This window comes from Lactuca virosa, chromosome 9 (assembly GCF_052849685.1).
Source record: "Lactuca virosa cultivar CGN04683 chromosome 9, Lactuca_virosa_CGN04683_v6, whole genome shotgun sequence".
Lineage (NCBI taxonomy): Eukaryota > Viridiplantae > Streptophyta > Magnoliopsida > Asterales > Asteraceae > Lactuca > Lactuca virosa.
Window position 1 is genome coordinate 238,267,970 of NC_136434.1, and position 16,622 is coordinate 238,284,591.

Consider the following 16,622-nt stretch of genomic DNA (forward strand, 5'->3'; position numbering starts at 1 on the left):
GAGGGGTTCATGGCCAAACATGGGTTCACGGCAGTGAACCTAGTTTGCGGCCGTGAACATCCCTAGATGATGTTTCCGGCTCGAATGTAACTCAATGCACTCAAGCTAACACTTCCTAACACACAATCCTTGAGTGTACTAGGCTTAGAACTCTCAAACTAACCCTTAACAAGGATAAAAGATAATAGAAACAAGTTTGACTTTTGATTGAATTGATTGGCTTTACAAGATAGAAATTTCGGGTTGTCACAGTATTTCACTACATAGAAATTTAAAGACATGTATGCTTTTAAAATTGATCTGATGTATGAAAAGGAGTAATGGATGCAAACAGATGGGGAGAAAATTTACTCTCCTATCATGAAAAGACCACGCACATAACCTAAGAAAATATAATTAAACCATCAGATGAGTCTAAAAAGAAGCAAAAGTGTTTTCCATGGTAAGTATGGACACCGTAAAAAGACATGCAAGAATCCTGCATCCAAATGTTTTCGATCCAAGTGAAACATCCACCTCTAAAAGAAGGAACAAGTGTGCACTATAGGTTGTCATTTTATATGTTTTATGTATTTTAACTACTTTTTTCGGATCTAAAATAAGGATCAATTGTCTGGTATTTAGACCGTATTCTTTTGTTAAAACATGACAAAAATCAAAATTTTGATGTATTTATCCTTTTATGGATGTGCATTTGTTTTCATATTGGTATATATAGAATTTGCATTGGACAAAGGATTGCATTTGTTGTTAGATTGTATAAATAACATTGTACAACCAGATGAGGCAATGTACATGAAGTTGTTGGTATGTTGAGAAAAGTGTTAGTGGCTTTTGGAAGTTCATGCATAAAAAATTGATTATGTAAATTACATAAATGATACTTATTCAAATTAAATGAAGGGTCCCTATGTAAATTACATAAATGGCTCCTATGGAAATTACATCAAGAGAAAATTACAAAATGGTCCCTATGGTATGGTGTAATAGGCATATAAAGTCCAGCTTCAAGAAAATAGACAAACTTGGTGCTTGTGTTTTGCCAATATTGCAAATGGTCCTTCCGACACACGACGTCAAAAAAATGCCGTTAAATTATTATAAAATGACATTTTTACCCTTTCTTTTTTCTTTTTAATGTTTTAATATTTTGTTATTACTTTTATAAACTATAATGACCATTTATGTAAAGTTCTATAGTTATTAACCTAAACACCACCAGATACACCTTCATCAGAAAACTAACATCCTTTATGAGCCTCTCTCATGTTCTCGTATGTGTAGATCAGAAGCCACCAAGAAACAAGGCCACTCCTCCTCCTTTCTGATTTGCAAGTTTGACTGAAAAAATTAAAGAGCATGGGTACTAGGGTTAACAATGATGAACAATATTTTACTGGTGTAAATCACGATGATGAATAAAGCTTCTCTTCTTCTTCATATCTCTTCTTTCCTCTGAATGTATTCCAGAAGACAAGTTGATGATTATAATAGCAGATGATGGTAGTGCCTTGGTGAGACAGAGGATCAGTAGTTTTAATTTGGAATTGGAAGGAAGATGAAGACTGATTTGTAACATCCTAAAGTTTAAGACTATGACCTTAAATAAATAATGTAAATAATTGAAATATATACTATATAGTTATATAATATTGGTTAATCATATCATTAATTGATATGAAGTTTAGAAAGTTAAAAGTGGGAAATAATAACATTTTAAAGGTTAAAGGGCCAAAAGTGTCAAGTTGGCAAACTGAGTTGACCAAAAGGTTGAATCAATTAATGGAAGGGACTATAAAAGTTTTATGAAGGGCGGACAAGGACTTATTATGTCAAAACTGAAGTTAAAATAATAAATATGGAGATTTGGTGAGTTTTGACCAAAATCAGCAAACTTGGGGGACCAAATTGTAACTTCTGGGAAATAAGATGCACCCATTCTCCTCATATGGAAATAGAACGAGATTGAGCTCTACCATCCCTCTCTAATGATGATTTTTATCTCTTTGGCTTCAAGACTTTGATTTAAGTGGAGATTTTAGCATCCAAGCAAAAGGAAGAGGAATCAAAGGCTTCCTAGGTATAATTTCTTCTCCTTCTAATCTAGAAATTCGAGTTTGATAAGTGGGTTAAACCCTAACGTTGAAATATATGAGATACAATGATTAGGGTTTTCGTTTCTAACCTCCCTTGAGTAGTTTTGATGATCCCAATTTGAATCCAATCATCCCATTGATGGATTTAAGGATTTTGGTGAAAACCCTCATGAACCCTAGAAACCCCAAATTGAGAATATTGAAATTGATGATGAAATGGGATTGGATTCTATGACCTAGATGATATTTGATAGCAAAAATCCAATTTGAATGCTCAAATTCATCCATGATGGTAGAATCAAGTATAAACATCGGTTTTAGATGATTTTGGGGGAAATGGTGAGGAAAACAATGAAACCCTTGGTATGTGAGCATTTGATGAGTATATGATTCTCATAAACATGAGCTGATACTAATGGCATGATTTGAATGCAAAAAACATGATACTTGAATGATCCTTAGTTGAATTTGAGGAATATTAAGCCATAAGGGGATTTTGGGAAATCTATGGATTATTACATAAATATTGACCTCTAACAAGTGAATAACATGCATGAATATGAATTGACACGCTAGAGATTATATCAGAACACAAACATGAAGGAATGCTAGCAAAGTTCTATCTCTAGTGATTGTTTTGGCTCAAAGGGCAATCTAGGAAACATGGAATAGAATTGAGGATTCCATAGTTACTTTATGTAATTACAATGAGATTTCTTATGGTTTTATGTGCTTAACATCATTCATATGAGTGTTCAACAAGTTGGGAACAAACTATGTGAGTTTTAGAATGGCTAATTGAACAATAGACTAGTTAAACTTTATTTTACAACTTGAAGATCATTTTTTTCATAAGGGTTTCAATGAGCACTTAATGGATTAAGTAGAGTATTTTTAGATGATAAATCACCTCTTAATCATGTGTGAGAACCTATATAAGTGGTACAAAGTGATTTGGAAAAGGGTCTTCAAGAACTATGAAAAGTAGTGTGTTATTTTGAGAAAAACAGCATTTTGTGTGTGTCCAGACCTCATTACACGGTCGTGTAATGGCAAGACACCATTACACGGGCCGTGTTTCATTCTGATAAATACCATATTTTTTTACGTAACTTTTGTATATGGACTTAGATTTACGCACGGTTTTCGTTTACGTTCATAATTTTTCATGAGCAATAGTATGAAGTTATAAAATTTAGTAAGGGAACCTTTGAGTGGTATTTTGGTCATTTTAGTGACTTATTTCCATATTATATAGGTAGTGTTTGAAGAGTGTTTCTGTAATGAAAGGAAATAGAAGATGACTAGCTAACTTTTGTGTGATTGACGTGACTACGTGTTGGCAGTTTCCCACTTTGGGGTACATGGAAAAAATGATTTTTTTATTATAATGAAAATGCTTAGATATATGAAATGTTTTGAAAAGAAAATGTTAAATTTTTTTGGAAAGTAATAAAAAGGAAAGAAAGTAAAGAAATAATGAAAACTGCCCGGGACATGATACCTCATAAGAGGAACTAGAGGAATATACTATGTGGTACCATCCCTTATCGAAGTAGATAATCTGATTAGCATGATACCTTGGTGGATCGATTTGTTCTTTTCACCTCGACACTAGACTTAGATAGAAATCCAAGGGAATGATACCTTGTAGAATCGATTTGGTTCTTCTCACCTTGGCCTTTGAAAGCATGATGCATTGGTGGATTGATTTGTTCTTTCCACCTTGGTCTTGGATATGGAAAATGAAAATGAAAATGAAAATGAAAATGGAAAAGGATTAAATGAAACAATATGATAAGACATTAAATATTAAATATGAAATAATAAGATTTGAAATGATATTTTCAATGTGTATGAAAAGAATTTACCTTGAAATTGCTTGAAAATATTTTATAGTCTAAAACTATGTTATGTTATGAATGAAATTAATTTTCATATAAATGGTTGAAATGTTTTGGGTCACAAACCCACATAACTCACAAGACATTTTTGTCTTAAATATCTCCTTTTAATTACATGTATCCCTAGTTATATTCACAGAGAAAGATGATAGATGGAAGTAGAAGTTATGAGATAGAAAAGGAGTGGAACTTGTTAAGTTCCTTATGTATTTTATTGATGTAATTCTTATTTTATTGCTATGGTTTGTATGATTCTTAATGGTAACACCCAATGTTTTAATCATATATATTTTGTGGTACTGGTTTTTATTAAATGTGGGATAATACCCGTATTGATTTTGTTAAAACCATAGCATTTTAAAGTTTGAAAATTTAGGGTGTTACAATTTTCTTCTTCTCATTTCTTTCTAAAACTCATGCACACCTCAAGAAATGTCTATAAAAACAAGTTACAGTGCCATTGTTACTGCAGATGGTACAATTAACACCTAGTTCTCGAGTTTAAGCAAAGAAAAGAAAAGAAGAGAAAAGAATAGAAATGTACGGAAAAGAAATATGTCATTTGTGTTCCCGAGTCGGAGAGAAGTGAAAGGAAAATTAATCATTTTGTTCTTTCTTCCAAATTGGAAGGAAAGTTAAGAGGGAAAGTGATCCTTCCATTTCCATCCACTTCCTTCCTTTAATGAAACGAGAGAACGCCAAATTTCTTTTACTTTCTTCTCACTTCCACTCATTTCCTTTCTTTTCTCTCGTTAATTTGAACTCGGGAACGGGGTGTAAAAGCTACTTTGTAAAATTTCCAATTAATAAGGAGGGTTTTATAACTGTAAACCTTCATCACCAATTATAAGGGTGGGTTTTAGAGCTGGAATGGGGATGGAGATTGTTCCCGTCGTCTTATTCATCTTCCTGTAAGCTTTCTTTTAGATGGAGAGGAAAAACAATATGTGTGTCTGGATATAAAGAAAGATAATTCCCCATAGTGTTTTCGATTTTAAGAATAGATCCGCATGTATAGAGGTATAAAAAATGAATAACATTGATGCTTTCTTTGAAATTCGATTTTTAGCTTGGTAGTGATTGAAGAATAGGGTTCAAGTCTGTATTTCTTTCCCCTTCATGCAGGTCAAAGAGCATCGACTCTTCATCCCCACCCTCTTTGATTTTCTAAAACTAATTCAAGAAGGGGAGGGTTCGTTGTGGTTTCATCTTATGATTTTACAAAATTGATTCAAGAACTATAGGAATTTAGGGAAACAGACCTCACCCTATTATTATTGTTTTCAATTTATAGACAGAGGGAGAGATATTACATAAATGGTCCCTGCAGCATAGGAAAATAATAATAAAATATGAAAAAGGAAAAATAAAGGGTAAAGATGTCATTTTACATAAATTCAACGGCATTTTTTGTCAACATGTGTCAGATTTTTTGTCAACATGTGTCAGAAGGACCATTTTCGCAATATCGACAAAACACAAGGACCGAGTTTGTCTATTTTCTTGAAGTTGAACTTTATGTGCCTATTACACGATACCAAAGAGACCATTTTTGTAATTTTCTCTTACATAAATGGTCCTGGTATAAACATTAGGGACCAAAACTATAACTATTGGAAGTAAAAAGTGACCAAAACTATAACTATTGGAAGTGGAAAGTACATGGACTAAAAGTGTAACTATTGGAAGAGTATATTGAAAATACTTTGTGTGATCACAAGGACCGAGTTTGTCTATTTTCTTGAAGTTGAATTTTATGTGCCTATTACACCATACCACATGGACCATTTTTGTAATTTTCTCTTACATAAATGGTCCTGGTATAAACTTTAGGGACCAAAACTATAACTATTGGAAGTAAAAGTGACCAAAACTATAATTATGTAAAGTAGAAAGTACATGGACTAAAAGTGTAAGAGTATATTGCAAATACTTTGCGTGATCACATTGATGATGTAGTTACATAAATGGTCCTTGTGTAAAACTTTAGGGACCAAAATTGTAACTACTAGAAGAGTATATTGCAAATACTTTGTCTGATCATATTAATATGCACCAGGCCTGTATTCGAGCCACAAGTAGACTCCACAAGAGATAAACTCCAATACTTTTTCTTGCATAAAAAGATAAGTCTGGTACAATACGATTCTTATAGCAAACAAAAAGGAAACTAAATCACCAACCCAAACATAAAAGATAAACTCCTAAAATAAATAAATTCAATTGTTGAAATAAACAAACTTAAATTAATTACTAAAAAACCCCTGATCCCTTTTTACTTTCTCCTCCTATAGATCACACCAAAACAACTAGGGACAAGGATAGTATCATTACTCCCCTCCCAAAATCGAACCTTGTCCTCAAGGTTAAATTCTAGAAACTACCTAGCCATCGCTTCCAAAGGCTCCCAAGTTGCATCATATTCTGGTAAATTAGCCCAACGGATCAACACTTCCTTTCCAGCTTCCCTATCACAAACTCCTTCAACCTTGCTCGGACTTAGTAAAACCTCCATGTCTTCAGTCAAGGTAGCCGATAATTGAGGCATTGATGTCCGATTCCCAATCATTTGGCGGAGCTGTAATACATGAAAGACAACATGTATCCTTGCATTGTCTGGAAGTTTTAAGCGATAAGCAACCTTACCGATACGTTCAAGTACCTCAAAAGGTCCAAAATAATGTGACACCAATATCTCATTTCGACGTCTTGCCACTGTGTGGTGACATTAAGGCTTGAGTTTAATATTTAAACCCAATCCCCCACCTCATATTCCACGTCCCTCCTATGGAGATCAGCTTGTGATTTCATGACTTGTTGAGCTCTGGTTAAATACCCCCTTAATTCTTGTAAAACCCGGTCCCTTTCCTCCAAATATCGATCCACATTGCTAACTGGCGTTTTCAAGCTACCATAATATAACAAAAGAGGTGGATCACGACCATACAAGACACGAAAAGGTGTCGTCTTAGTGGACGTATGGAATGAAGTATTATACCGATACTCAGCCCATGGTAACCACATAACCCATCTCTTGGGAGTATCTCCTACGAATCACTGTAAATAAGTCTCCTAGCATCGATTAAGCACCTCCGTTTGTCCATCTGTTTGAGGATGATAGGAGATACTTCTCTTAAGCGTCGTACCCTGCAACCAGAACAGTTCCTTCCAAAAATGGCTTCAGAATACTTTATCCCGTTCCGACACAATAGATACCAGTATCCCGTATAAACATGCTACTTCCTTGACAAAAAGGTTAGCAATAATCGGTGCAGTGTAAGGGTGCTTGACCGAAATAAAATGCACATACTTCCTGAGATGGTCAACCACCACAAAGATGATTGAGTACCCATCCGATCGAGGCAAGCCGTCAATAAAATCCATATTAATTTCCGACCAAACAGGCGTCGGTAATTCTGAAGGTTGTAATAACCCACTTGGCGCCATTGTCGAATACTTTTGTCGTTGGCAAACGTCACACTCCGCCACTAGTTTAGCTATATCACCTTTCATACCCTTCCAATAAACTTCCCGAGCTAATCGTTGGTAAGTTTTCTGCACCCCCGAATGACCACCCACTACTCCCCCATGAAACTCACTGAACAAAATTGGCACCCATTTAGAACGCCTTGGCAAAACTATATTCCCTTTAAATAACAATCTTCTTTGCTCTACCGTGTAACCTGCTGGTCCGGATTCACCGGTGATGACCTGTAGTTTTATCAATTTCAACTCATCATCCTTCTCGACATCTCGCCACAACTCTACCCAATCGACCTCACTAGTCATTATTATCGAAAGTTGTGCTACAGGGGTCTTCCGTGAGAGCGCATCTACAACGCCATTATCTTTTCCGGGAAGATATTCAATATCAAACTTGTATCCTAGTAGTTTGGATAACCACTTTTGATGGTCTTCAGTTACTATACGTTGCTCCAAGAGATATTTTAAGCTTCTTTGATCAGTTCGAACCACAAAGTTCCTTCCTAATAAATAAGGTCGCCACTTCTGAATTGCCATAACTATGGCTATGAGTTCCCGCTCGTAAACTGATTTCAATCTCGCTCGATCACCCAACGTATGACTAAAAAACGCCAGTGGTCTCCTTTCCTGCATGAGAACCGCTCCTAACCTGTATCCGGAAGCATCCGTCTCCAACACGAATTGTTTGTTGAAATCGGGTAACGCTAAAATTGGTACTTGTGTCATTGCGGTTTGAAGCTTTTTAAACGCCTCCGAAGCATCATTAGACCAATTAAAACTATCTTTTTTAGTTGTTCCGTAAGAGGCCAAGAGATCTTCCCGTAATCTTTAACAAACTTACGGTAATAACCTGTCAACCCCATAAACCCTCTAAGCTCACGAATGGTATTTGGCTTAGGCCACTGGAGCATAACACTGTTTTTTAGCCAATCAACCAATAACCCCTCATGTGACACGATATGGCCAAGATACTCCACTTTTTCCCAAAAACACATTTATTCCTGTTTGCCTACAACCTATTATCATGTGGTAATAGGAGGACAATAGATAAGTGTTTCTGGTGTTCTTGCTCAGATTTGCTATAAATGACTGGAACGTAGCTGGTGCACTAGTCAAACCAAATGGCATAACCAAGAATTCATAGTTCCCTTCATGTTTCCTAAACACCATTTTATGAACATCTCCGGCCTTCATTCTGATTTGATGATACCCCGACTTCAAGTCGAGTTTGGAAAACACCACCGCTCCATGTAACTCGTCTAAGAGTTCATCAATGACCGGAATTGGAAATTTATCCAACACTGTGGCTTTATTGAGTGCACGGTAATCCACGAAAAAAAGCCAACCTCCATCTTTTCTTAACCAAAAGAACGGGACTTGAAAATGGGTTGTTGTTGGGTTGAATAATTTTGGCATCTGACATCTCTTTCACCAATCTTTCTATCTTGTCTTTTTGAACATGTGGATATCGATATGCACGTACACTAATAGGTGTGTTGCCTTCCTTGAGGACGATCGCATGTTCATGGCTCTGCTGAGGGGGAATCCCAGAAGGCATCTTGAACAATTCACTGTAGGTGTTAATTATAGTTTGAATACAGGCTGAGAGTTCCATCTCCAGGCTTGTTTCTTCTTTCGCATTTAAGTGGTCTAGGTACCCCTCCACTTCATGTTACAAAGTGTTTTACAAGAGGTTAGAGTTTTAGATAAACTAGGATCACCTTTAATTGTTACAAGACGATTCCCGTCCCAGAACTGCATCCAGAGCTCGTGCCAATTCACTGTCATGTCACCCAAGATTTGTAACCATTTTATGCCCAAAATCACGTCCGACCCACCAAGTTCAAAAGGTAGGAATTCTTCAATTATTTTCAATTCTGGTAAGTTTAACATGATTCTTTTGCAGGTTCGGGGCTTGCACCCATCATCCCATTACCCAGTTTCACTTTGACTGCATTGGTACCGGAAGCCTCCACTCCTAGCTTCTTGATTAGTTTGGAAGAAACGAAATTATGGGTTGAACCACTGTCGATACGCACCACCACTTCCATGCCTCCGATCTCTCCTTTTACTTTCATCTTGTGTGGCGGGGTGAGTCCATTAATTGAATTTAACGATACTTCAGCCATATCAAAGTGTGCATGTTCCGTGTCATCTTCTTCCCCTTCGCTTCCTTCTTTTTCTTATTCTTCAACAATCAACACTTGTAGTGTTTTGTCACACCCCCAAACCGAGATGGCGGAAACATTCGGGGGCGGAGGACGTCATGTACAGTATCATAACAATGCACAATAGTAAAACAAGCAACAACATCCATTGCATTAATAGAATAGTTAATACATGTGTGTTCTTTGTATAGTTGTAAGACACCAAAAATATATATATCAAAATAAAAGACGAGTCTTGAACATGCTTCGTCTTCTCAAAACCTGATCCAGTGTACCTGTCTACTGGTTCCCTGAGAATACAAGTTATTTTGAAAGAGAGTATCAACATTTAAGTTGGTGAGTTCATAAGTATTTAATGTCAAGTGTTTGTATTTGTTTCATGAAAATGTTTGTGTTTGTTTAGTAAAATGTTTGTATACTTCCCAGAAAATCCTATATTTTCTTCTAAAATGAAAAGTAGTCTTTTACCCAAGACCCGACTGTTTTGTATGTTTGTTCTCTTGTAATAATGTAAAATGTATGTTTGTACTTGAAATAGTATAAAATGTATGTTTTCCATATTTGTATAACCATCTTTACTAGAAAAATAGTATGCATTTCTCATGTGAGAATATCATTGTATGAATGTAATGGAAAATGAAGGTTTATAGTAGAATTGTGTAAAATAAACTACTGATGCATTAACTGCCTTGTAACCAAACTGGTTAATTTAGGTTAAATGTGATTAGGTTATAACCATGCTTGATTGACTAGTATAAAACACGGCGTTCTTCAGGCGTCGAAAATGGTATGACATTTGTCACCCGTGGACCTGCAGGTCCCACTGTAGCTAGCAGCAAGGTGTGGGATGGTCAATCCCGTATAGATCTATACACAAACTCACGCTCTCCCTCCTGGAGACTCTGGTTACAAAACGTGACATAACAAAAATATTGCTATGCCATGAAATAGTATCTCACATTTTAGTTATTTTGTTCACGTATAATATGTAAGTTCCTTTTTGTTCTTGTAAATGAATAGTATACTTTCTAATGAATAGTAATAGTATGTATGTATTGATTCATGTATTGTTCCTCTGTTCTAGAAAATAGTATGTATTGATCCTCTAAACTATACCTATTATAGTTTACTAGTATATTTGTTTGAACTGTAAATGATTTGGAGAAAAGACTCAATTGCCTAACATATGCAACTGAGTTAAGTATGATCTTTACAAATGGTTTTAATATCCATGTATATATTTAGCATGCATAATTATGAATTAACCGAAAGTCGGACTAGTGATCCTACCCTAAGCCCACAACCAAACAAGGAACAGGAGTCAAGGTATTTAGCAAAAGTCCTAAGTCCGTTAAATCGTACTTATACATAAATATATCTCGTACCTCGATTCTCGCACAAACAAGTAGTTGAAATTCCTCGCCAAGACTTCTACTACCCTGTCACGGTAAATTACGGATAGGGCAAAGAGAGACCAGAAGAAGTCCATGAGGAAAAATCCAGAAGTGGATCCTAAGGAATACCAAGAGATGAATTGTGAAAGGGAGGATTCCGACTAACAACCCAGCAAGGATAAAAGTGCCAAGGAAACCCTTGACGAGCTCTACCCAATTGATAGTAGACCAGAGACCCTTTCACCTTTCTCTTCCCAGATACATAAACACCCCATATAGGTACTCCTAGAATAGACTTACCTAGAAACAAAACGATACCCACACAAAAACAAGCTGAGAAATTGACTCCTACCCAACTTAGGGCGCACCTTCACAAAATACAACCCGATCCACAATCGACGTGCACCGAACTCCGATAGCCAACGCCCTCACGAATCAGACATCCGTTTAAACCACAAGTAACCCAAAGTGACTCCCGGTTTCCAACCCTCTGTCATGGAGTAATGGAGACCATAAACAAAGCCCGATATATGGGAATGTAAATCCGATCCCCCACGAGTAACAAGAACGCCATTCCAAATGCCTTACGAGACCCACAAGTAGAACCAGAAAACTATGGAGACCATGTGCACTCCTCAAAAGGGGAAATGGTCATTTGGAGACCGCAACTCATAGCAATCAAGGCTAGGACAGCCTTAGCAGCGTAAGGAACACAAAAAGGGCACTCATAGTATGAGTAAAATGGCCAAGCACTTTGTGCGCCAAAAGAGGATCACCACACTACTCGCCTTAGGTTCATAATGCCCTTAATCGCAACCAGTAGTAGTAAACCAAGAGGAATACATCCTTCAAGAACCCATACAACCGAATCCGTTAACTATAGTGCTAGCTATGTGCTATTTTGACGGACTTTACGTCAGACAATACATGTTCCCACTCAATACCATAACTGCATCATGGGGATGTAGGTTGACACAATTAGCACAAGTACGTTAAGATTATATGAGTAAACCCACTTGAAACTAGCTACAAGTACTTACGAGCTCACTTTTCGTGTGCAACAGGGTCATGTCTTACCATAGAGATAACCAGTACCCTGACGATGCACCGGTCCTACAAATAGACTCCACCACATTCCAAGCCACTGTAACAGCTGCCGTGGCGACTGTCATGGCATACTTCAATGCCAACAGCACGAACGAAGATACAAACAGTTCCAGTAAATTCGATCCTAACAATAACCAGGAAAACCAACGAAGGACGACTCGCCAATGCACCCAAAAAAACCTAAACCTAAGCTCATGAAACAAAAGTTCGGGAGCGAGAAAGGAGGCAGTTCGACTCAGAGGCCTACTAAAAGACAACAAGCGGGATCAGTCCCTACCCCCACTAACCCTACTCCTCCCACACCAAGACAATCATACTTTGGGAACAATCCACCCTGCAACAAGTGCAAATACCATCATTGGGGAGCCTGCCAGACATTTCGTTGCAAAAGGTGCAATAAGATGGGGCACACCTCCCGCTACTGTAGGGCCCCGGCCCCATACGTCACTCCACCCCTCAACCCAGAAGTAAGTCCAGTTTGTCACAAGTGCGGTGCAACAGGACATTTCAAGAGAGATTGTCCAACAGAGATGACTAACGAAGGAGTCGACGACTAGACATGAGTTGGCGACAAGGAACCCTACCACAGCTCTTGGTACGTTCCACGATAAACTTAAGCATCGATCAATCACAAAAGTTTTTGTCAATTAAAAACATAATCCAAAAACTATTGTCTCGTTAGAGCAAATCCTGTAAATTACGGGAAGCTAGGGATCCTTACGAATGGACCATGATGGTCCCATATGAACGTTAGTATCACACATGGTTAGGATTCCGCAAACTAAGAACGTGCGATTCTGCCTTACTTTCTGTCCCTGGGTTGAATAGCGATTAGGACAGAACCCTACAGTCAACCATCTCTAAATATCCTAAGTATGTACGGTTAGGTCACATCCATCTATAGCGGAAGGACCTGGCAGAATTCGGATTACGAATTCCCTTTCCTTATAGCAGCACCTTCGTGTCACTAGAACACCTAACAAGTAGAAACGAGATAGACCCAATGGTAACAAAGAAAACGAAACTAGCAACGATAAGAACACGAACACTAGAACACCTAACAAGCAGAAACGAGATAGACCCAATGGTAACAACGAAAACGAAACTAGCAACGATAAGAACACGAACACTAGAACACCTAACAAGCAGAAACGAGATAGACCCAATGGTAACAACGAAAATGAAACCAACAACGATAAGAACACGAACACTAGAACACCTAACAAGCAGAAACGAGATAGACCCAATGGTAACAACGAAAACAAAACCAACAACGGTAAGAACACGAACACTAGAACACCTAACAAGCAGAAACGACATAGATCTGATGGTAACAACGAAAACGAAACCAACAACGATAAGAACACGAACACTAGAACACCTAACAAGCAGAAACGAGATAGATCCGATGGTAACAACGAAAACAAAACTAGCAACGATAAGAACATGAACATTGGAACACCTAATAAATAGAAATAAGATAGACCAGATGGTAACAACGAAAACAAAACTAGCAACGATAAGAACATGAACATAGAACACCCTGTCATTACTAGCAACCAATACTCCTCAAATCGACATAACAACAAGAAGTCCAATGCCATCAATTGGCACGGACAGGCTTGATCCTCACCTTACAAACCCCAAGCACTACAAATAGACTTTCGTCCTACTCCACCGAGTGACGAAACTCTTCCAGCCGGTAACGACAAATCCCTAGCAACCAGACACCTAAGTCCTGGTGTAAAAAATACCACACACCTTTCCCTAGCCCCAATAAAGATTAAAAACCAAGAAGCAAAGGGCATCAAAGGGAATTCGAAAGGCTTCCAACCTTCCTCCAGAGGGTCCTATAATCCCTTTGGAAATCTCAACCATGTGCTAAGCGGAGATAGAATCACCCCGACTCCTGGAACAACCCCAATAACCAAACACCCGATACCACTTAGCACAGTCACAAGAACAGATAGTGTCTGATCGCAAGATCGACATAATAGATAAGGGAAACATCAGACCCATTCCCTAACCACAGGAAGCACCTGTCTAACTCATAAGAGAGAAATACGAAACTACCATAGGCACCATCGACTATGAATAAGCCAAACAAGCCCATCCTTAAGAATCGATACTCCCTACCCCGAATCGGAGACATGTTCAACCAACAACGAGGACTGGCAGAGGCCGACCTACCATTAGCTTGGGAAAACTATAAGAAGAAAACCCCCAAGATAATCTAAGACTCATAAGGTTAACTACACCACTCGCAAACTCAACCTTGGTGACCATAGTACCAACTCCTAACGCCCAAAAAACTCTACTTCTAGGACACCAGGATCCCGATCCCTAGAAGACCATTCAAAAGGCCTCGCCAAGAAAGGTCCCGATAACTCATAGTCTTTGATTAACATAAGGAACTAGTCTTGGACATTTCACCTTCCATGTGTTCAGCGCTCATAAGTGTCAGACCAACGAAACTCTAGAAATTCCACCTGTCGAGGTCAAGGTAAACAAGAACTCACATCCCGAAGAGAAGCATGTGTAATGGACATTGACAAGGTTTGGGATACCCACTTGCTTCTAAACGAGTATTCTTATACCAACAACTACCACTCGAGCATAGGAGTTGCACCCCTCGAGGCCCTGTGTGGCCAGAGGTGCAGACCATCCTCTGTTAGGCTGAGACGAGAGATACCCAGCCAGCAAGATGACAAACGCCCAATAGCACACTCACTAGACCCAAGATTATTCTAGAAACCACGGAAAGGATAGTCCAAACCCAAACAGGACCCCAAACATCGTAACACCGACAAAGGAACTATACTGATAGCATCTTAAAACCTTGAAATCCCAAGTAGGAGATCGGGGTATTATTTAAGAACTCCCCTCGGGGAAGAGTGACTCGAATCAAAAGGAAAAGTAAACTAAATTCACGAGGCACCAGACCCTTCGAGGTCCTCGCACGGATCGGTTCGGTAGCCTACAAACTCCAACTACCCTCCAAGCTTAGTGGCGTACACCCCGTATTCCATGTGTAGAACCTAGGGAGTGTTTATCAGACAAAACCCTCCCAGTTCCATTAAACAAGACTAAAGGGAATTAGAACCTCCAAATCAATGCTCAGCCTACCAGAGCAACGAACGGAAAAGTTAAGTAAACAAAACAAAGTCGCATCCTGAGGGTGAAGGTTCGAGAGAATGCTAGACGTGAGCCGGAATTCACTTAGGAACGCGAAGACTAGATAAATCAAAAGTACCTTCATCTATTCCCATATTCATGACTCTAACTTTCGAAAGAATTTCGGGACGAAATTCCCTCTAACGGGGGGATGATGTCACAACTAACACTTTTGGCTAGGAAATTCCGTCCTCAGGTAAGTAAGGACTATTGTGAGATTTGTGCTAACACTCCTAAGTGTTCAATATGAGTTCCTAAGGAGCCATAAAGTGTTAGAATGCAAATCTCTCCAAGTATAGTGAATGTCTCCCAAATCTATCCAAGTAAGTGAAATCTCTCCCAAATCTCTCCAAGTATGTGAAATCTCTCCCAAATCTCTCTAAGTATGCGAAATCTCTCCAAGTATAGTGAATCTCTCCCAAATCTCTCCAAGTATGTGAAATCTCTCCCAAATCTCTCCAAGTATGTGAAATCTCTCCCAAATCTCTCCAGGTATGTGAAATCTCTCCTAAATCTCTCTAAGTATGCGAAATCTCTCCAATTATAGTGAATCTCTCCTAAATCTCTCCAAGTATGTGAAATCTCTTCCAAATCTCTCCAAGTATGTAAAATCTCTCCCAAATCTCTCCAAGTATAAGAAATCTCTCCCACATGTGAAATCTCTCCAAGTATGTGAAATTTCTCCCAAATCTCTCCAATAATATGAAATCTCTCCCAAATCTCTCCAAGTATGTGGAATCTCTCCCAAATCTCTCTAAGCACCTTCCTTAATCGAAAACAGCTCAAAACCGGAACAGGAAACCCAAAAGGACCCCCTTGGTCCGGAACCCTCTTGGCCGGAACCCTCTTGGTCCGGAATCCTCTTGGTCCGGAACCTCTTAGTCCGGAATGCCTTCTAAGGGCCAAGAGGAAGCATCTTCGGAACCTCTGAAGTGACTCCGGAAGACTAAGGCTTGCTCCGGAAGGCTAGTCTCGCTTCGGAAAGTTCAGCCGACTTCAGAACCCTCGGTCCGGACTGCTGGCTTCGCTCCGGAATTAAGCAATTGGCTTCGGAATCCGAGAAAGTGCTTCGGAAATGTACTCCTTTACTCCGGAAATTAGAAGCTGACTCCGGAATTTCTCTAAGTGCTTCGGAACCTCGCAGGAACAACCCTCCACTCCGGATTTTCATTATTTTCGGACTTTTTCACCATTTTAAGGCATTTTGACGCCGGAAATTACACCAAACTCGTATCTTTCCTATTCTAAACCCCTTAGACCCCTATTTTATGCTAAAATTAATTATTTTAAGCATAT

At 38.5% G+C, this 16,622-nt stretch overlaps 1 protein-coding gene across 1 annotated transcript; it reads right to left on the minus strand.

Moving 5' to 3' along the window:
* Positions 1–8,792: 8,792 nt before the first annotated feature.
* On the minus strand, positions 8,793–9,612 carry LOC145140409 (uncharacterized). Its single transcript, XM_079073912.1, has 3 exons — positions 9,420–9,612; positions 9,205–9,342; positions 8,793–9,148 (listed from the first exon to the last, which is right to left on the minus strand). The coding sequence occupies exons 1-3, from the start codon at positions 9,610–9,612 to the stop codon at positions 8,793–8,795; spliced, it is 687 nt and encodes a 228-aa protein (XP_078930038.1).
* Between the last annotated feature and the right edge of the window lie 7,010 nt (positions 9,613–16,622).